The sequence below is a fragment of the Sander lucioperca genome, chromosome 11 (assembly GCF_008315115.2).
Source record: "Sander lucioperca isolate FBNREF2018 chromosome 11, SLUC_FBN_1.2, whole genome shotgun sequence".
NCBI classification, from domain to species: domain Eukaryota; kingdom Metazoa; phylum Chordata; class Actinopteri; order Perciformes; family Percidae; genus Sander; species Sander lucioperca.
In genome coordinates this window covers 9,866,798-9,889,659 of record NC_050183.1, presented here as the reverse complement: position 1 = coordinate 9,889,659, position 22,862 = coordinate 9,866,798, and the positions used below count along the sequence as shown (strand labels likewise).

The following is a 22,862-nucleotide window of genomic DNA, read 5'->3' as shown; positions in this document are numbered from 1 at the left end:
GAGTTATAGAAAGCGCTGTGCTTTTCTACGCAAAAGTGTGTGAATAAAAATTAAGTTGTTAAACTTTACTAATTTAGTGGCCGGCTGGCTAGTTAGTTAGCTTGCTTGCTAGGAGGCTCAGTTCTCAGTTCAGCATCATCTGACTGTATTAGAGAAAAGAATCACTTCATCCGTTGTTTAAAGTGAATAAAACAGCTTCGCCAGCTTTCTTACTGGAGTTCTACAACTACACATATCCTATACAAGTGCCATTCTTATTTGTGTCCCCTTCAGTAATGGCTCATAAGAAGTTGTATGTTTATTGTCCTCCTCATCTGTTAGATGAAATCTACGCCCATGCTCTCTCTCTCTCTCTCTCTCTCTCTCTCTCTCTCTCTCTCTCTCTCTCTCTCTCTCTCTCTCTCTCTCTCTCTCTGTATCTCTGTGACATTTCAGTGGGCTCTTTAAGAGGAGAGCCGCTCTGCGATCTGCTGATCTGTCAGCAGGCGCGGTGCCGCCCTCCCCGCGCTCACTCTGCTGCTGCACCTCCGGAGACTGACAAACACCCGGCCGGTGCACCCAGGACCTCACTCTATCTTGAAGCAGCCAGCAGATCATACGTGGATAGGATATTCGATCGTCATGGATAATCGATAATTGAAGCTAAAATGCGCCGTGCCCACCGTCCCTGTCATCCCGGGCTATGCAGGTGTAAAGGGTAACCAGACTGGGGAGGGACACACGGCCACGCTTTATCATACATGTTTGATGTGCAGCCATGACATGTTCTAACGCTTTGGGATGGACTTCTGCTGGCACGCGCCTTTAGTTGGAGTCATCGCGTTTGCCCTCTTTGCTGGTTTGGCTGGTTCAGCTGGTTTGGCGGGTGGAAGGAAGAAAGCAGCAGCAGCAGTTTGATCAAGTAAGTGAGATACACAGGAATCACATTACTGTGTGTGCTACTGAACACGATACACAAGTTTTCTATGTGATATTCATCATAATTAAGCCCCCCCACACACACACACACACACACACACACACACACACACACACACACACCTTCCTCCCCCTATAGCTGCTGATGTAACACAACGGGAAACCGCATTTAATAATCTCACTTAATTAAAACAAATTAAATGTGTGTTGGTGCAGACGCTGGGGCTCAGTATGTCCTCCGTGGTGGTGTCCGGGGTGAGTGAGCTGAGCCTGGGCGAGCTGCCCATGGAGAGCTGGATGTCTCACCTGCCATGCGCTCTGTGGGACACCCCCCTGTACCAGCTGGCCATCCCGGGTAAACTGCCAGATTACAGCACACTAGTGTTTGGTGAAGTGATTGTTAGTTGAATGTTAGTCTCGTATTACCAGACTACAGCGCTGTGGAGTAAGGTCTGCACAATCGTCTTGGGCGGCGCTAAGCTCCGGACGCAGGACGGTGGCTCTGCTAAATAGTCTCGGGAAGGAACTGGTTCTGGTGGAACATTTGCACCCCGCAAAAGAAAATGCCACATACAATATTAAATGAAGTTAACTGTTGACATAATACAGTAACGCGAGCTATTTAAATTAGCTGATACATGGTTAAACCTCATTAGTTCTTACCAGTGTATCGCGGTGTGGATACTTGGGCCACAGCAATCCTCTGATATCGGTCCCAAAACGTCCCACTTAGAGAGGGAATGCTGTAAACATATTATTTGTAAATCTTTACAATCATTCCTCGAAAGAACCAAGCGACCTGCCTTGTTGCACGATCCAAATTTTCATCAAAACTTGCCATTTTCAGCGTGGAGCTTGCTAGCTCGAAGTTTGTCGTTGTTTCCTGAAAGCGAATAGTGTTTGAGAACGGAAGGTGAGGGACATCACACGCATGGCTTTTCCAGGCAATCATCCTGGAAATCTACTTCCGTTGATCCAGACTGAACGTTATTAGTAGAAATGTGTGTGAGTGGTTTGAGTGTACCCACAACCCTTTAATAACTCTTAACAAATTGTAAGAGTATCCTATACAGTGACGAAGGTATTTTCTTCATTTGCTTGTCTTTTGTCTATTTGCATGTATTTTCCTTAGTTGCAGTAATTTGAGCTCTCAGGGCTACCATAGCTATTACATGAAGCAATCAAATGTCTAGTGATGATTATGTGTATTATCTCTTCCCCATTAGGCAGCCACAATGCAATAACCTACTGTCTGGATATGAATGACCGATCCCCTGTGGACCTCACCCAGCCAGACATGCTTCAAAAGCTGGACAAATACATGAAGCCTCTTATTCGCCCCTTTGTGTACAAGTGGGCGATAACCCAGGTAATAGATCACAGTAATACATGCAATATTACTCATTGTCAGACACAAACGGAATCTGCAGATTTCTTTTACAGTTTTCAACTGTGATCCAGAATGAAAATCTGCCGAATTTAGCAGACTGTTATGTATGCTTGGGGTGGAGATGTGTTAACATTCTGAGTTTAAATGTCATTTTTTCGAAATTTGTTTAAAATCTGAGGAAAAGTCTGCAGAAAATTCTGCAGAAAATTCTGCGGAATTCTGCGTCCGCAGATTCCGCGTGGCCCTGTTCATTGTTAATAAAATAAAGAAAAGGTTTTAAGCTGGAGTTCATGTAACAGATTGTGCACCCTGTGTCTTGCAGGAGTACACTATAAAGCAACAGCTGGACTGTGGGGTCAGATACTGTGACTTGAGAATTGCACACAGGCCCAATGACAGCTCCACTGATTTGTACTTCTACCACGGTGTTTACACCACGCTCACTGTGGAGGTGAAGTAATGGCATGCACACACACACACACACACACACACACACACACACACATTATGTCAACCAGGATGTTGCCACGGTGACATTTATGCTCCTGTGAAAGTCATGTGCATCCACAATAATAACCATAAAGATAAGCATAAAGGACAAGAGTACAGTCGTGCTCAGCAAACAATCATTACTGCAGTGAGATACTAAATCCTCTCGTCTTCACTGTCCAAACTAATCACTCTGAAATCCCTCTGAAAACATTTTTAAGGTTATTGTAGTGGGAACACATCATTTTTATGTAAGATTTGCCAACATAAACTAGTGGCCCAATGAAGGCTTTTTATTGTTTATGAATTCAACGTTTCCATGCTCGAAAGAGGAAGTGGGTGTTATTTCTTCTTTTTTAAGTGACATAGTCACACGTTTAGCCCCCTTCTTTCTCACATGCACCGTAACTCATACATTTTCTGGAAATATTCATGTGGCAACAGGAGCTACAAACAGTTCCAATGACATTTCTGTGGTTCTGAGCTGCAGAACAAGCATTTAAATAGTCTTGATGAAGATCAATCAAAACGCTCTTCACTCACTGTTTCAGCAGGTGGTAAGAGGAAATAAATAACTTCCAGAATAGATCTTGCAGGTTGTTATCCATCATGTTGGAGTCATGTGGTAATTACCAACAATCCAGCCCTAGCAGATAACTGAACCTGGCAATGTTACAAGTTCCATGTGTGCTTTTGGCTTTTACAGTACAATATGGCTGTAAATTGTGCATTACATTATCAAGTCTGGCAGTAGAAGCAGACTAACTTGTGTTTTTCCTGGCAGACTGTTCTAATGGAGATACGAGAGTGGCTGGATGCTCATCCCAAAGAGGTGGTCATCCTCTCCTTCAGCCACTTCCTCGGCCTGAGCCAGGAGCTCCATACGCTGCTGCTCACCACCATACGCAACGTATTCACCTCCAAACTCTGTCCCAAAATGGTACAACTTCTCCTCCAGCTTTGAATTAAGGTTTAAAGAATTAGGCTGGCCATAATCTACACGTTTCCTATTGTCAATGAATGAAAAACACCAAACCAACAGTGAATTGATCCCACTAACAAGTAGTATTTTCTGTGTAGCCAAATCTTGATATATATCATTCCTTCCTTGTCCAAAAACTATTAAAAACACGTCAGAATCTGTAATTCGTACGTATTCCATATATTAATTGCTGTATGCACCACATGGACTGCTGCTGTATGAGAATGCTGTGGACCGTGTAGCGAGGAGGTCAGGATGGATGGATGGTCATAAAACACATGGCTTTCATGCCAGTGAAAACATGCCAGTGTGATGTTTTAAATAACATTAAAAAAATACTTGACAGAAAATAAACAAAGCCTGTTATATTCTGCTGATTTCAGGAAGTGTTAACTCTTCGAAACCTGTGGGCTTTAGGCTACCAAGTGATGGTGTCCTATGAACACAATATCGCCAGCTGCCACAGCGACCTGTGGCCACATATTCCTTACTGGTGGGCCAATAAATGCAAAGCTGAGGCTCTTATCGAAGACTTTGAACACCGGAAACAACATGGCAGACCAGGTAATCTAAACACAGCCTGGGAATATAATTGATGATTAATTACTTTTGAATTAAGGCTGTATTTGGCCCATACCACTTATAAAATTGAATGTGCGTATTTTGTGTTTTAGGAGGTTTTTTCGTCACAGGAATGAATCTGACCGAGGACCTGAAATACATCTGCACACACCCGACAGAGTCCCTGAAGGACTTGGTGATGTCCACGTATCCGACACTGCTCAGCTGGGTTAAAGAGCAGACTCCTGGCTCCAAAGTCGGCTCTCTCAACATCATTGCTGGGGACTTTATTGCAGAGAGCCAGTTTGTTCCGACTGTCGTTACACTGAATGAGAAACTACTGAAATGGCCCTCATGACTTCTCACCAATTTGAGTTATTCTACAAAAAAAAGTGAACCACAGCATGAAATACACATGAGCTTGTTTTGTTAAGAGTGACAGAAAAAAAATACTTGAATTATTCCTTTGAATATAAATGCACTTATTTGGAGGCAGTGAAATGTATATTTCAGTCTTGAAGGGTAACTTTGGGTTTTTTCAACCTGGACCCTATTTTCTTATGTTTGTTCGTATGTGTGTAAGTGACTGATGGGAACAACAATCTTTGAAAGTGGTCCAGTATTAAGCGAGACCGCTGCATTTGGCTGCGGCGAAACAAGCTGCAATTTAAGTTATCGGGCAATTGTGCACCTTCAGTTCACTAATTCTAAGTAATGACAACAACACTGTCGGAGCATCCACATGACGCAAGCCTTCTGTGATCGTGCACCACCCCCACCCTTCCTCCACGCAGTTGATGGTAGCGTTTAACTGTCAAATCAAGGAGGACACGGAGGATTAAAGAAACATGATGGACTCTTCAGAAGAGGTCATTATCTTGTAATTTTGATGTCCTCTTTGTCTTCAAAGCTGAACGCTGCGTAGCAGCGACGTAAAACGTATCACTCGAGCTTCTGCGCGCAAAAGTCAGAGAATATAGCCATACTGAGAAATACAGAGGCTTTTGTGGAGCTGATAGTCTTAATTAGCTTTGTGTCAACTCATTTGGCAATGGCTTGAATGTAACGGACGTTCTTTAATATAAAATAGTTGTGCACTATAGCTTTAAAGCAACACAATGTAACTTTTAGCTGCAGCTGTAGTTCCAATGAGACAACCTGTAGGGAGACCGAAGCGGGAAAAGTTACATGGTGTTGCTTTAAAGTATTGTTTAATTTAATGGAGCTGTTTCTAGTTAAACAAAAAGGTCGACCTCTGCAGGGATCCTTTTCATAATGTTGTCAGAAACTTAATAATCTGAGCCTGTTCAGTGGCCAAAACTTTTAGTCAACGGAAACTGACGGAAACATTGTCCATTTGCCCTATAGGGTTACATTGCAGCCTGGTTAGTGGCTGCTGGTTACAGCGTTCTCGCTCAATACTGGACCAACTTCAAAGATTTTTGTTCACATTAGTCAGTTAGTAGTCTATATCCACGACGTTCCACTTCCGGGATTGCTTCGTTGCCGACGGAAATTCCACCGGATTTCACTCATTTAGGCCGGATGTCCGTTGCCTTGGGCTTCCTTTGTGTTGGTGGATTTGTGAGGACTATGGTTAACTGCTCCTCAGATCTCTGCAGGGTAAATCCAGACAGCTAGCTAGACTATCTGTCCAATCTGAGTTTTCAGTGGCACGACTAAAACTACCTTTGAACGTACACGTTCCACCAAAACAAGTTCCTTCTTGAGGCTATTTTGCAGCGGCTCCGTGCGGAGCTTAGAGCCGCCCAAGATGATAGTGATTGGTTTAAAGGAATGCCAATAAACCAGAGCACGTTTTTCTCCCATCCCGGAATGCTGTGTGGACTAGCCAGACCCTCCTCCGCAGCGCTGTGGAGGAAGGTCTGGCGATGCGAGACTAGTCAGTTAGACACAAATATGGTCCAGGTTGAAAAATACTGAAATTACCCTTTAAAGCTCCTGCACTAGTTTGTTTACATTCAGTTCACTATTTATGCAATGTACTGGAGCAGTTTTTATGGCTCAGCAAAGTTGGTCAGTTTTATGTTATAGTGACCAGAGCAATAATGATACAACTAATCTCACCTTGACGTAGACATTTTAAATGAGTAAGCACAAACAATGTATTCAGTGAACACATATGACTGTAATGTAGGTCAAGAACTTTTTTTAATTGTGACGTGTGGGCAGCAAGTTTAAGAAACAGCTAAACTGTAACCTACACCTACAATATGTGTATTTATCCATAGAGAATGTAGAGAAGACATGAAACTTATGCAAAATGCATGGAAAACTTATTTGCATGAACCCAGCCTTGTTTTACTTATAATTGACTTGAGCCAACAGGTTCGGCCTTGTTTTAAAATAATGCTGCACCGCTGTGCCTGTGGAGATGAGCTTTTCCAATAAACATGAGCATTTTTAAGCAAATCACCTCACTTTATTCCCCGACCGCTCAGATGTACAAATCAGTGTTAACATTTTTCCTTCCGAGATGCCTGTGCTGCAGTCTACTCACCAAGGCATTTGTTCATTTACACAAAAGAAGTGAGTGTGTAGGGAATGTCAAACTATGGAGTCCAAAGTAAAGGGCCACAGTGGGGGAAAAAAGCTTTTGTGTTGCAGTAGGCTACGTATTTCTTTTCAATGCTTTTGCATTCACTCACAATAGTTTGTGTTACATCATCCGTCTGAAACTCTGCAATACTGGGATCAGTTCAGTGCAAGCCTTTTCCATTGAAGGTGAAAAACAGGCAAATAATTAATGTAAAGCTCTGGTATACAGATGAGTTCAACCCTTGTGTTGTCTTCCTGTCGACCATGCAAATGGGTCGAAATTTGAAATTCAAACTTCTTTTTTCAATGTTTTGGGCAGTTGTTTTTTGAATTTTTTTCTGCGATTTTGTTTTGTTTTTCCCCCAAATTTTGAAGTTTTTTCTGACATTTTTGTCACTTTTTTCAACATTCTTTATCGTTTATTTTTCAAATGCTATCAAATTGAATAAAACACCCAAATTCAATAAAAGTAGTGAAGTGATCATTTATTTTACTTGTGAAGAGCGTTTTATGGAACCATCCACGTTACTTTTGTTTGAAAATTTGGTTGAAAGAAACCCAAATTTCTGATATAGATACTTTTTGAAAATGGGTCAAATTTGACCCGAGGACAACAGGAGGGTTAAAGCCACAAAACATTTCCTCTTGTCACTTTTCAAAAACAAGGAAGGAATGCTTATATTCAGGCAATGTTTTCTGCTGGTAGCCTTGGTCCACAGAGTTGACTGATTCTTTCTTCGATGTCAACAGTGTAACATGTTGACAGTTCTGTCTGATATCAGGAAAAAGCTGTGTATCAGTGTAAGGAATGTTCCTACTAATGGTCTTCAAATGTCAACCAATCATATTCAAGTTAACCATTCATTGACATTTTTACTGTTTATTTTTTAAGATCTCTTTCATTTAATAAAGAGGCTCTATTTGTTTTTTAAAAGATTATTTTTTGGGCTTTTCCACCTTTAATTTTTTAAAGGACAGCTAGGTGAGAAAGGGGGAAGACATGCAGGAGCTTGTCACAGGTCAGACTCGAACCCTGGACCTCTGCGTTGAGGGATAAACCTCTCAGTATATGTGCACTTGCTCTACACACTGATCCAACCCAGCCACAAAGAGGCTCTGTTTAACGTAAAGATGTGTAAACTGACAAATTTAATGTTTTTTTATTACTGGCATAGATTGAAAAGTACATATAATAACAAATAAAGAAAATAACTCCAACTGAATGTATTCATAAAAAATCCAAACGGTTTAATTTGTCCCATTGATCAAAGTGTTTCCTATCATATTCTGGCATACCGTTTGTCTAATACTTTAAAATGCTCCGTTTCTGTTTCCCCCACAGGTCAATGTAAATTTCTATAATGTAAAGCCACACTAAGAATGAAACCAGGTCTGACCCACAGAGTAACAAGAGCTCTCAGTGGCTATGTTCTCAGAAGAATTCTCTCATCAGCACTTATTTGGAAAAAATCAATTGAAGTAATCAGTAATTATAATCAATCACTGAAAAGTCAATCACTGTTCCAGTAACACTGTGCAGCCTCCATGTCTGCCCAGTACTACACCCAAACAGTTACAGTTAGAGAGCTCAGATGTGGTTTTGAATGTACAGGGTTATGTTTTTTTATTGCCCTACCTTTAATCAGGGACTCTGTGTTGTTCTTTCTCCTTCTTCTTAGTGGCTGCTGCGTGATTGATATGTTGATGAGTTAGATGTACAAAAGCTTGTCTTTGCTTATGTGATGGAGGGATGCGTAAATAAACTTCACATCAACACATCACATCATGACTCATTTGCTCCTTTGAAACACAATAGAACACGATACGATATACTTTATTTTCCCCTTAGGGAAATTAGTTTTGGACTTAAAAGCTGCACACATAAATAAATGCCTTGACCGTTACAAAAAAACAACAACATATGAACAAATAATACAGCACCAGCTGTACCAGTCACAACGATTAATTGCACATAAAGTATTGCACACATCCTAAAAACATATTGCACATAACACATATTTCCCTCACCCCATAGTAAAAAACCATGAAACTATTGCACAATCTCTACAGCCTAGGGCAGCGTTGTTTAAACGTTCGACAGAGGGAGGAACAAATGAGTTTTTAAACCGTTGAGTTGACTGTGAGGGACTGTGTACTGTCTGGAGGCAAGAGCTCATATTCTGTGTGGAGGATATGTGATACAGGACAAATCTCACCTTTAAAACGCTATAGGGAAAAATATGCACCAGTGAGAGACCATCCGCTAGAAAAGGTCAATTGAAGTGTAAAAGGTAGTCTTATTATATATATTATTATATTATATTATATTATATATATGGTAATTGTCATTGGACGTCTGCTGTCCAATGACAATGAAACGTCTCAATAACTGTTTCATCTTTCCTTTGCACATTATGAAACCCATTGCTGATTTTCTAAGATAAATAAAATCACATTAAACAGGAGAAAATAAGCCATATGTTAACTGAGGATTCTTTTTGATTGAGAACCAACCATGGGATATTTCACCCATAAACATATGTTAAAATGTTTATATTATGTATATGTGTACACGGTGTTATGACTGAGGTTTTGCTTTTAGATTTGAATATGTTACCAGAAGATATCTTTTTGTTTTGATTAAATACAGTGTCTTGTAATCCCAAGTGGGCCAAATATTTGGCATGACACAAAAATAACTCAATCATTGTTACATTTTCTTTATGGTTTAATTTACATTTACAATTTGACACAGGGAGGGGGGGGAGAAAAGAAAATATCAGATCATCAATGCAAAAAGAAATACACCTATACAGCCAATGAATAAATGATCATTTTAGAATTCATGGCAACAATAAAACAAAAAGGAACAAAGAAAGACATTGTATATATCCATAGACAGTATATAAGAATATAGTATATATATAAGCTCAACTTCCTGTTTGATATTTGCTCCGCCCCCTTTTCTAACGTCATAGCAACGACGCTGCGGGTGCTTTGATGTATTGTGTTTAGAGACACATATGCGTCAAAAAACAAGTGGTGGTCTGAGGTTCCTGAAGTGTCCCAAAACAGCGGAACATAGCTTTAAGTGCTACACTTGTGACACGGTGTAGCGTTCAATCAACACAGAAGAATCAGGAAATCCAAGTTCCAGCCCCCTCTTCCTCCCCCTGACCTCCTCCTCCTCCTGCGGTCGAAAGGAATTAGATAAAGGAAGAGGACAGGGTCGAGCATATGATGACTAACTTTAACAGGTTTTTCGCATCTATAGTTCGGAGCTGGTTTTAGTGAGCGAGTCTCCTGCAGGCGTGTGACCGACCGTGCGACATGGATCTCGGCTGCCAGGACTGGATGTCAGCTCTACCCGCGGAGCTGTGGGACGTCCCTCTCACTAACCTGGCCATACCCGGTAAATGTAACACTCACTTTCTCTCTCGCTGGTTTCACCCTAACTTGTGATAATGTAAGTTACCAGTGCAGAATAGGCAACTACTCCTGGATCAACAATTTTCTGATCATCAATTAATAAAACAAGTCATTTCTATACACAAAAATGCCATCTAGCCTAAATGCACTGCTTCAGGCCTAAATGTGAATAGTTGCTGGTATTCTCCCATTGTAGTAACTAAATACAATCTTTTATTATTCTTTTATTTTTATTTCACTTTTTTTGCCTTGTCCATGTTATTATTTTATGATCACCTGTATTGGTTTAGTTACTCAGTTAGCTAAGCTTTATTTGTTAAGGAAGTCTCACTGAGACCTGAGAACACATTACACATCCCTTTCTATGTACTTCTACAGGCCTATTCTATACCACACACACACACACACACACACACACACACACACACACACACACACACACACATACACACATACACACACACACACACACACACACACACACACACACACACACACACACACACACACACACACACACACACAGATGTTGAATGAGTGTTTTGCATCTGAATCTAGTGGTTAGGTAATCCAAACCAGTCTTTCCCACTTCAGAGTTGAGGAACTTGTAAAGCTTTATTTTTTTATTCACACCTGTTTGTCCAGGGAGCCATGATGCCATGAGTTACTGTCTGGACATAAACTCCCCCTTGGTCCCGTCTGAATCAGACTTTTTCCGGCTCCTGGACAGACTTTTCTCCTGCTTTACCAGACCTGCCATCTTTAGATGGGCTACAACACAGGTATGTATGTTGTGATAGGGGACTGGGTGGAAAGTGGGTGGAAGGACCCCTATGGGACTCAGAAGGTATTGCTGTGGTGTAAGACACAATCATAGAAGTATTTTTTTATGTTTTTATAAAACTTCCTCCCAAGGACAAAAGCATCGAGGAGCAACTTTCGATGGGGATTCGCTTCTTCGATCTCCGTGTTGCACACAAACCCAACGACTCCTCCAGCGACCTGTACTTCACACACGTCATATACACACATCTAACCGTTCTGGTGAGTATAATCATCTTAAAGGAACACGCCGACTTATTGAGACTTAGCTTTTTCACCGTATCCCCCAGAGTTAGATGAGTCCATACATACCCTTCTCATCTCCATGTGTGTTGTAACTCTGTCTGACGCACCCACCGCTAGCCTAGTTTAGCACAGATCCTGGAGGTATCCGGCTCCATCTAGCCTACTGCTCCCAATAAGTGACAAAATAACGCCAACATTTTCCTATTTACGTGTTGTGATTTGTATAGTCACAGCATGTACAAATAACAAGGTCACATGACACACAGCCATCTTCTAACTGTATACATACTGGGAACTATATTCTCAGAAGGCGAAGCACTGCTACTTCTGCTACTTGGGCGGAATGATTTGCTCGCAGCACCTGAGAAGCCCCGTGGTGAGGAGCAGAGAGTAGCAGTGCTACTTTGATGAACTTTTTCTACAAGTGAAATTAACGGTACCTAAGTTACCGGTATAAAAATCTTCTCAAGTAAAAGTGAAAAAGTAACTAATTTAAAATAAACTCAGTGTAAGTGGCTCATTTTCTATGAAGAACTTATTTTCAGTGACTGCAATGACTGATCATATGATCATAAATGTGATCTCACAGGGGTAAATGGCAAATATGAACCATAAATTATGTATATATCATTGGTAATTGAGCTAAAGCAAACATATGTTAAGTATTTTTACATAAATTGTTATGGCTGTATTGATTTAAAAGCCTAATAATGTGGTGGGTCCACCAGACCTGGGAACATTGGCTGTGTAACAGAAATATGAACACCACACAAGGGTTAAAGTAAAATTACAGATTTTAAAAACTACTTTTAAAAAGTAACAAAACAAAACAAATGACTTAATTACAGTAACGTGAGTTACTGTAATTCGTTATTTCCAACTCAGAGTTTCACTTTGGGCTTTTATAGCATGTTTCTATAAATGTCCTCCCTTTACAGGAAACCCTGTCGTCTGTTGCCACCTGGCTGGACTCTCACCCAAAGGAGATTGTTATTCTTGCTTGCAGCCATTTTGAGGGACTCGAGGACAAACTCCATCAGTTGTTCATTTTCTCCCTGAAGAAGCTGTTTGGCTCAAAGCTCTGCCCCCAGGTTAGCGTTCTCCACGTACAGCTGATTCACGGTATAAAAACAACACTCTGCCTTAAACAAGCTCCCCTGCCCTCCACAGGAATCCGTCCTGACCCTGCGGAGCCTGTGGGCATCTGGTTACCAGGTCGTCCTGTCCTACGACTCCCAGAGTGCAGCGAGACATCAGGAGCTGTGGCCTGCCATCCCTTACTGGTGGGCCAACCAGCATACAGCACAAGGAGTGATCAGTTACCTGGACTGGAACAAAGACCTGGGACGTCCAGGTGAGGTTCACTCACACTGACTCGGAGTACAGTGGCAAGCTTAACCCTTGTGTTGTCGTCACCGTCGGCCAGGAACTTGTCATTCTGGGTAAAAATTGAAAAATGCGCTTTTTTTGAACATTTTACGATGTTTTGTCGCTTTTTAAAAACGTTTTTGTCCCTCTTTTCAACGCTTTTTTTATTCATGGTAAATAAACTTAATTTAAATGACATCATACCTAATTTTTTTGTTTTTATTTCATTTCATTTTTTTATTTCAATTATGAATTATTTTGAATAAAATAGAATAGCTAAGATCAGAGGATGTTGAGTGAATCACAGACTGGTTTATGCTCTGAAATTAAATAAAACAACATGGATGCATGGATGTATATGTTGTAAGGGTTCCATACAACGCACATGCATGCATCCTAGTTATTTTGGGGCAATGTGGTTGTAAGAAACCCATATTTCTGATATAAAAAACTTTGAAAACAGGTCAAATTTGACCCGAGGACAACACAAGTGTTAAGACCAGTAGAGACTAAAAACCCCTATTTATTTTTCTAAACAACTATTTTGATAATCGGTTTGAGTCATTTTTTACAACAAAAAAAGTAAAAGTTCTCTGATTCCAGCTTCTTAAATATATATATTTAATATGTTCTAGTTTCTACTCTCCTCTTTGACAGTAAACTGAATATCTTTGAGTTGTGGACAAAACAAGACATTTGAGGGACGTCTTCATGGGCTTTGGGAAACACTGATTGACATTTTTCACCATTTTCTGACATTTTATAGCCTAGAAATCTAGACGCAGCCAGGGTCATCTAGCAACTCTCCGTTGGCTTGCGAGCTGGAAAAACCAAACTCTAGTCAGGCCAATCACATCGTGTATAGAGTCGGTGGGCGGGCTTAACATAATGATGGCAGAGTTGTTCCGCGTGAATTCCCTGCTACTTGAAAACAAAGAAGATGGCTGCTGCTGCTGCTGGTGAACAGCGGTCTGTGGAATCGGCTTTGGCCGTGACTCTGGAAGACTTGGAGTTCAGCTTTTTTTTGAGAAAAGAACAAAGAACGGCACTGAAGTCATTCTTAAAAAAGGAAGATGTGTTCGGAGTTTAAAGTTGAATCTATCAACTAGCGTTGCTGTGATTGGTTGTAGAGCTATCCTATTGCGAGCAGAGGGAATTTGAAAGACAACCGTTTATCCCGCCCCTCGGATTGAGCCCTGCCAATGGTGAGTTCCCAGACCCAACATCTGGATGTGGGTCTGGCTTGTCAGGCAAGACATTTTATAGCCTAACCAACAAATAATCGATTAATCACCGATGAAAATAATTGTTAGTTGCCGCTCCAGTAGTCAGTGTAACATTACAGCATATTGTGTGTTTCCATTAACTCATAGTAACTTGTTTTTGCAGAGGGCTTCTTCGTCTCTGGCCTGAACCTGACAGCTGATAGATATTACATCACCGAGAACCCGAAGCAATCCCTGCGGACGCTGACCTTCAGTAACTGGGAGTGTTTGAGGAAATGGCTGGAGGAGCAGGCGCCTGGGTCGGACCCCAAGAGCCTCAACATCATCGCAGGAGACTTTGTGGGTCCACTTCCGCTCTGCTCTCTGGTCATTGCACTGAACAAAAAATTTCTGCGGATCATCAGCTAGAACAAACAAAAGCGGGAACTTTTCCTAAAAGAGCTACCGTATACCTCATTTCCTCTTTTCGATACTTCTATTTCTATGCACTTTTGTCGTTGTTATACGGAAGAGGCGTAAGGTCACATGAAACGAGAATTTTGACTTTAATCTCAGAACTCAATACGTTTTCACATGTGACCCTAATCCTCTCCCATATCATTAAGACCTCTAACTGAAATAAATGTTTAGAACCAAATCTGTATTTTACAATCTGAGTTTCTGTATGTGTTACATTCACCAAAAAACATTCTGTACGTGTCGAATCTACAGCTCTCATGTGCAATATTGTAGGAGCCAAATACGTTGTTTCAAGTGTTCAGACTTTGACTGTTGTTTCTTGTATGTACTGTATATTGGGTGTTGCTGTGGTATAAAGGTTATAAAGGTAAGCTCCAAATTGTTGTCGGCAGGTGTTTGCCCCAAAAGGGCAAATGTTTTTTGACGCTAAAGCACTGTGACGATGAACGCTGTGATGCTGGAGCGCGTTTGCGCCAAAACCTTTGTTCAAAATGCTGTCTTATTGTTTAAGGATTTAATGCTGAAAACTGAAAGAATGGACATTTTCAAGAATGTTTTTTAAAATGGGTCAAATTTGACCCGAGGACAACACGAGGGTCATAGCAACAATAACAAAACGTTTATTTGGTTTACCGTACAGGTAAACCAAATAAACGTTTTGTTATTGTTGCTATGACCCTCGTGTTGTCCTCGGGTCAAATTTGACCCATTTTAAAAAACATTCTTTATCAGAAAAGTGGGTTTCTTTCAACCAAATTTTCAAAAAAATAACGATTGTTCCACACAATGCTCTTCACAAGTAAAATAAATGATCAGCTCACTACTTTCTTTAAATTTTGATGTTTTATTCAATTTTATAGCATTCAAAAAAAATATATATATGAAAAAAGTGACAAAAATGTCCAGACAAGCTTCAAAAACGTGGGGGAAAAAACCCACAAAAATGTCAAAATGCACAGAAAAAAAATTGACAAAAACATCGGAAAAAGTGACAAAAACATCGGGGGGGGGGAAAAGCAACAAAAGTTTTGAAAAAGACGACCAAAACGTTGAAAAAAAAGTTTAAATTTTGACCCAGAAAAACTAAAAGTTGCACGCTCGACGGGAAGACAACACGGGGTATAAGCAACATCTTCTGACGATTCTTGAACGCTACACAGCATGTAAACATTATGCAGCGCGTCAGCCAGGTCACTCTGGGTTAAATACCTCAGCAGCTAACAGTATCAGACTGAGCTCCTTTAACAAAAATGTTTCACAACAACGTCGACATTCTTTTATAAAATGATATCGTCAAATATATAAATATACTGTACAATACATAGTCTTTTTCTTTCTTTAAAAAGAAGTTTGCAGTCCACATGGAGCAGTCATTTCCTTGGAGCTGCTGTCGTGCAGGATGCAAGAAAGATTCTCTACTTTGCTACGGGCCAGTGAACACTTTCTTGTAGCGTCCGTAGGCAGCGGCGCTGATGATCACCTTGACGACAGCCGAGCCTTCATCTGCATTCACCTGCACATCCTGAACGGTGGCTTCCTTGTACAGCCAACTGTGGACGAAGACGTGCATTAACTGCGGATGCTCTCTTATTCTCAAATATAAAAAATAAAAACACAGTGAGAAAAACAGCTCTCACCTTAACTGAGGAGTGCTGAGGTCAACTGTGAGGTCTAAAATGTGTTTTCCTGTCGAGTTTACAATTTCTGCTTCCACTGCTTTCCTCAGCTCACCCAGGCCTCGCTCCTCCAACGCAGATATGGCCAGTGTGTTGGGCTCTGGACACTGATAGCTGAGGAGGGACAGAAAATACTTAACCAAGTACTGGCTCGACCAAATTCGCACAGCACACACAAAAAAGGTCAACAAATGATATCACTCATAATAATACCCATATGGATGCAGTGTGTCCTGAAAAAGATGACTATTAATTACGTCTGCAATTTAGTCATCTAAATGTAATGTCTTATATAGTTTTGAGTACAGATAAAAATGGTAATTTATGTCTTAAATTCAGTTGTGTAAGTTACATTTTGTGGTTCTGTGATGCAAATCATGGAATCTACTGTCGAGATCTGCTGGTCATCCCCTAAAAAGGTCCCATATTATGCTGATTTTCAGGTTAGTACTTGTATTTTGGCTTTCTACTCAAACATGTTTACATGCTTTAATGTTCAAAAACATTATTTTTCTCAGACAGACAGTCTGTCTGAAAATGCTCCGTTTTAGCACCTGTCTCTTTATGGCCCACTATGGCAAAAAGCCCAGTCTCCTCTGATTGGTCAGCGTTTTGTCTCTTCCGCATCTGCGCTCTTGGGCTGAATCTCACTTTTCTTAAATTGCATCCACGGTTCCTTCACTTGCTTCAATTCCTCGCGTATTAATCCGTCCCACTGAGGAAGCATGGGTGAGACACGAGGAAATCATGCGAGGAGAGAGGAAACGAGGAAATGTGTTTTAGAGGGATAAGACTTCACGTGAAATTTGTCAGCTGTATGAGCGGAGTTAGCGACGGCTTTTAGCTTTCGGAGATCCCTCCTCGCTCCTCGGGGCAGGAATAAGCGCTCTGAGACGGCCTTCAAGAAGACGGACCAGAACATCTTCCTGTTTAAGCGAGGAGCTATCAAATAAAAGACTTGGGATCCACCCCAGATCTTCTGCACCTTCACTCTCTGAGTCTCTGCACCACCATTGGCACCTTCTACCTATCTATAGTGTAGTTGTGACGTCACAACCGTACGGAAGTCCTAACAGCACGTTTTAAAGGCCCAGTTTCTGAATACGTGCTGTGTACATCTGTGAATTTAGCGTTTTGATACTTTCACAATATTTACATAGTACCTCGACCTGCTTTATTATCTAAAAAGACATGGAAACCTCACTTTTTACAATATGGGACCTTTAAGGATAAATTTGGTCTTATTTTGCATTCTAAAAGATCTTTGAAAGTCTTTGAATCTGTTTGTGGATTTTTGTTTTCTCTTACTTGTCAATGAGGTCAATTTTATTGTGGACTTCTATCATGGAGCTCATCAGCCGGTCGGGGATTTTCATGTTCTTCAGTACACTCAGTACGTTTACCTTCTGATTCACCGTCTCTGGATGGCTGATGTCTCTGACGTGAACCAACAGGTCCTGGAAGGGCGGGATAGACGAGTCAACAACTCTTACTCACTTCTAAAACCAGTCGCACTGAAAACTTTGGATCTGCATTTCATCACAAACACCCTTGACATGAGCACCAGGTACATGTACACACAGAGTGTTTAATATCTTCCAGCGTGGCAGAGAAGGAGTCGATGAGCTGGTGGGGCAGCTGGGACAGGAAGCCGATGGTGTCCACGTACAGAACAGTCATGTGACTGGGCAACTGGCCGGCGTGGACAATGACATCCAGCGTGGCAAACAGTTGGTTCCTGGGTTGAAGTCCATTGTCGCCAGTCAGTGCTTTGATCAGGGTGGTTTTTCCTGGACAGATGATGGAGAGAAACAAAACAAAAGTGTGGCCAACATTCTCACAAACTGCTAAACATGGCATTATCAAAACAATGTTCAAAGCTGTACCAACTGGAAATATAATCACATATGCCTTATGGCTTCAGAAGCCAAAATTCTTAAAGAGGTGGATGTCTGTAATGCCTCTGCTACTGCAATGATAATATTATGGTAGAGTGCATATTATATTTTAATCTAATATGATCAAGGCCAAGTCATTTTTTTTATTAGTATGATTTCATGGCAGTTATTTCTGTATTGGTTTTGTAAGATGTACTGTATCTGCAAAAATGCAATTATGCAATTATTGTTGCAGCTGAAGAACATGTCATAAGTAAGGACTGTTGAAAGGAAAAGCATGTGAATACGGCAACATTACGGTGTATGTTTGGTTTTGTGATGTTTCAATAAAACATGAGTTCCAGCACTGTTTCCGGTCTCTCACCACAGTTTGTGTATCCTAACACAGAGGCGATGGGGAACTCCTTGTGTTTCCGCTGGGATCGCAGCAGGTGCCTCTTTCTCCGCAGTTTTTCCAGCGCTGAGCGAATCTTCATCTCCCGCTCCTTCAGCAGTCTCTGCTGCACCTCTATCAGTGTCTCACCTGTAAGCACCAATCACCAAGCTGAAGCAATGCCTAACATCCATCCATCCATCCATACATACATACACACATACGTCCATAAATACATACATACATACATACACACACACACATACATACATACATACATCCATCCATCCATCCATCCATCCATCCATCCATCCATCCATACATGTGTATGCTGCTGTTTAATCGCTCTGGGATGTTACCTGAACCTCCGATGTATCTCGACCCTCCACCCTGCTGATCCAAGTTTGCCATTTCATTTTTCAGACGAGATCTGCCACCATCAGATGAAGACATTTTAAAATCCCAATGGGTGATGTGAAAAACATAAATTGGAGAGAAAAAAATCATGTCAATGATGGGACATTTTGAGCAGGCAAAGTTACCTTAACAATGGGATCTCTGCCAGAGATATCTGTAACTTGGCCTCTTTCGTCCTGGCGTTGCAACAGAAGATGTGGAGCACCACTGAGTATCTGTCAAAGACTTTAACCCCCCAGGCCTCCTCAAACTCCCTCTGTGTGGAGGAAAACATGGCCGTCAGTGTGTAAACCCTTCCTGTATGCAGCCAGCCTGAGAGTGATTTTCAAATAAACTTACCTCAGACAAAGGAGACAGACGCTCCACATTCACAAACACTGCAGTGATCCCTGCTGTCTGCCTGATTTTCTCTGAAGGGGTAAAAGAAGCACAGAGTCGTATTAAGACACACTCACGGCACAGGTGCACAGCTGGACACATCATGGAGATAATACCTGTCAGAGACTGGAAGTTGCCTTTGCCAAATATCCTCTTCTTCTCTGGTGTTTTGGTGGACATGATGATCTTGTCCACAACTCTCCAGTTGTCCAAAGTGTTCACAAGCCCCACAGCCTCAGCCATCATCAGCTCAGCTGCACACAAAGCAGTAAAGTGAGTGATTCTCCAGCAGCAGTGGCAGCAAAAACTGTCCTGTCCTGTTAGTAGTGTCCTGAGGAGTGTCCCGGGACAGTCAGACACTGTCCTGTGACTCCCATGAGGAGACACTCCTCAGGACAGGAGTTTTTGCTGCCCCCACAGACAGACAGACAGACAGACAGACAGACAGACAGACAGACAGACACACACACACACACACACACACACACACACACACACACGTTACCGGTTGTCAGGTGCTGTTTCCTGCTTCCCCACTTGACATCAGGGTGAACGATGAACACTCTCTGCTGACCCTCTCCGAGGCCTGCAGGAACCTGCAGCTGGAACAGCTCCTCCACCTCGCTGTCATCAATGAAATCATCATCATCATCTTCCTCCTCGTGCTGACCACTGCTGAAGTCATCTGTGTTCTTCCACCTGCATGCGGAGAGTGCAAACGCCCTAGACTGTGCAGGAGCCGCAGCTCTGGGCCGGTGTGTGTGGCCGGAGCTCAGTGTGTGACGGTGTGTGTGGCCGGTGCTGAGTGTGTGAAGCAGGCGGTCACAGCTGAGTGTGCGGAGTCGCTGCAGGAGGGGCAGCCATGAATGAATCCTCCTCAGTGTTGTCATGTTGCCTCCGGAAGTTCTCCTTCTGGTGTCATCGGGACTGCAGTAAACCAAATAGTAACTTTGTACTTGTCATGCTACAGAGAGCCACCATGTGCAGCTTACGTTTTCTTCTTCTTCTTCTTGCTCTCTGACGGATCACAAACCAACCTGTGGAGCGCATACTGCCCCCTGCTGTAGCAATACGTGAACTGTCTAAATGAAGTTTCCACTTAATAAATATAAGTTGGAGTCTGAGTTAGGTATTTATGCTGAAAAAGACAGCATGCTATCTTACTAATAGCATTTTGTGCTATAGTGTTTTGAGCTTCGGTCATAACCCTGGGATATTTTGTCCCGATTAACGTCTTCCAGGCAGCGTTTCCTTCCAGGCTGTGTACTAAACCCATAAAGTCTATGACTGAACCACAGCTGTCTTTACTAACAACACTTTTTTAAGGTACAAGTTAGTAGTAATAGTTAATAGTTAGTATTTGTGTTTGTTATGTTAATCGTACTATAGTGGGACTTTTTACCCAGTTTGGGAGGAAGAAACTGCCTGACAGGCTAAACACAGGGTTGACTACCGGTGGCCGTCTTCTTTGTCATTAGTTTTCACCATTTTTTTGTACATCTTTATTGAAACATTCATTAAACTGTACACCTGACCGTTATTCTCCCACTGAATCCGGTGTCTCCACGGTCCGACACCTGCGCGTAAATGGTGCTGACCGGTTCCAAAAACACACCAAAACATCTAGGAGGCAGACTAATACAAGCACAAACTTCTCCATGGCCCAATGTGTTGGCGTCTCTGTGAAGAGCTCCAACACTGGAGAGATTGGGCTGAGACGTCTTCAAATGTTTTTAGTGTGAGTTACTCAGAAAAATGCTTTTATCAAAATATCAGCAAGGAGCTTCACTCAGTTTAACCATTTCACCACCGGTGGGCTTCATTTGATTCGGCATGTGCGCGAAGACATGTTATCAAAACATTAGGCGATGGTGAAGAAGAAGAAGAAGAAGAATTTAAGATCATAACTCCCATCACTGTAAAAAAAAAAAAAATCGTAAAAAAACGGTAAAAAGTCTGGCAGCAAAGTTGCCAAACACTTACCGTCAAATAACAGTAAAAAACCTTACATTATTTTACAGAAAAATTCTTTTTTTAAATACAGAAATTTCCTGTAAATATTTTCTGTATTTTTACAGTATAACTATTGTAGAATTAAAACTAATTATTTTTATAAAACATTTCTAGAATGTTAAACAACTGTATAAATCTTTATCAAAACTAAGAAATATTGCAGAAATACCTTAAAATTACATAATTTAAATGAAAACTGCTGTTTTTATGTTTTTCTTTGGTAAATTCACAAGATTATCCAATCCATCCACAAGAACTCCCTGTTAAAGTACAGATTTCTGGATGTAAAACACATAAAAATTATGTAAAATGACTTTCAAATACCCTCCTTTAGGCATTTATTTTATGATTATCCAATCTATTTACAGTAAATTCCTGTTTAATACAGTTTTTTGACTGTACAAAAAGGAGAAGATAATGGGATAATACCTTCCAGAAACATTGTAATAATAGTCATTACTTTATATAAACAATATTTGAGAGTATTTACAAGCAACTCTCCAATATATCTACATACTTTTACCATTAATGTATGTTGTTTACTTTAAATAAACATTCATTTATAGTTATAAAAGGCAACTCTCCAATATATTTACATACCTTTACCATTAATATACAAGGTTTACTTTATATATACAAGCAAATATCCGATATATACACATAGTTTTACCATTATTGTATGGGTGTTCACTTTATATAAACATTTGCCCGTAATAACAAGCAACTATCCAATATATCTACAGACTGTACCTCATTATTGTATGGGGGTTTACTTTATATAAACATAGTTTTATAGTAATTTAGAAGCAACTCTCCAATATATCTACATACCTTTACTATTAATATATGAGGTTACTTTATATAAACATTGTTTTATAGTAACTTAAAAGCAACTATCTGGTATATCTACAGACTTTTCCTCATTGAAGTAGGGGGTTTACTTTATATAAACATTATTTGACAGTAATAACAAGCAACTCTCCATTATATGTACATACATGTTTATTTTATATAAACTTCATTTGACAGTAATAACAAGCAACACCAATATATCTACAGACTTTTCTTATAAGTGCATGGGATTTATTTCATAAACATTATTTGACAGTAATTACTATTACTAACTAATATATGTTCACAACTTCCTCATTAGTAAATGGGGTTTTGAATGTACAAAAACCAAAAGGGCTATGTAAAAGTGCAATTGCATCAACTACTTTTACACGCAATAAATATATATTTTTTTCTGCTGACATTTTACAGCATTGTCCAATCCATTCACTGCAGATCCCTATTTGAGATGTATGAGATTTTAAGATGTATCATAACCAGAAAGTATTATAGAATGACCATTTACTGCATGCTTTACAAAGAAATGCACTATTTAAACAGTGCTATCCTTAAAGTTCACATATGAATAAACTTATGGGAGCAAAAACTGTCTGGTACATTGAATTATAGCAAAAGGGGAACTATGGGCAATTTGGGAATTCATACATGTGTGTTAAAAATGTCAGTGAACATGAACAACTCTCTCCAAAATCTAAAAACTCAAATTTGTGATGTCATCTGATATGTCTGGAGCTTTTCCAAAAACAATGAATTGAGAAATATTTGAAAGATGACACTGAGATCACCCAGGGGGGTGTTCAGAGGTA

At 40.7% G+C, this 22,862-nt stretch overlaps 3 protein-coding genes across 4 annotated transcripts; 2 read left to right on the top strand and 1 right to left on the bottom strand.

The window, feature by feature from the left end:
• Positions 1 to 413: 413 nt before the first annotated feature.
• Positions 414 to 4,732, top strand: plcxd1 (phosphatidylinositol-specific phospholipase C, X domain containing 1). Of its 2 annotated transcripts, none has more exons than XM_036007654.1 (7): positions 414 to 901; positions 1,149 to 1,273; positions 2,145 to 2,287; positions 2,631 to 2,759; positions 3,582 to 3,737; positions 4,163 to 4,343; positions 4,454 to 4,732. In XM_036007654.1, exons 2-7 carry the CDS (start codon positions 1,150 to 1,152, stop codon positions 4,696 to 4,698), a joined length of 978 nt encoding a protein of 325 aa, XP_035863547.1. In that variant the 5' UTR covers positions 414 to 901; position 1,149; the 3' UTR covers positions 4,699 to 4,732. The 2 variants fall into 2 exon arrangements, with proteins under 2 accessions (XP_035863547.1, XP_031165292.1); XM_031309432.2 differs by having other exon boundaries at positions 1,135 to 1,273.
• Positions 4,733 to 9,890: 5,158 nt separating this feature from the next.
• Positions 9,891 to 14,398, top strand: si:dkey-66a8.7 (PI-PLC X domain-containing protein 1). The gene is made up of 6 exons (XM_031309450.2): positions 9,891 to 10,311; positions 10,974 to 11,110; positions 11,244 to 11,372; positions 12,335 to 12,493; positions 12,567 to 12,750; positions 14,154 to 14,398. Exons 1-6 carry the CDS (start codon positions 10,230 to 10,232, stop codon positions 14,396 to 14,398), a joined length of 936 nt encoding a protein of 311 aa, XP_031165310.1. The 5' UTR covers positions 9,891 to 10,229.
• Positions 14,399 to 15,711: 1,313 nt separating this feature from the next.
• gtpbp6 (GTP binding protein 6 (putative)) lies at positions 15,712 to 20,244 on the bottom strand. Its single transcript, XM_036007655.1, is given in 11 exon segments — positions 15,712 to 15,999; positions 16,087 to 16,239; positions 17,434 to 17,582; positions 17,707 to 17,915; positions 18,388 to 18,546; positions 18,756 to 18,826; positions 18,939 to 19,069; positions 19,153 to 19,223; positions 19,308 to 19,445; positions 19,697 to 20,112; positions 20,114 to 20,244. Coding segments are annotated over 11 exon segments (1,752 nt in total). The 5' UTR covers positions 20,242 to 20,244; the 3' UTR covers positions 15,712 to 15,872.
• Positions 20,245 to 22,862: the final 2,618 nt, after the last annotated feature.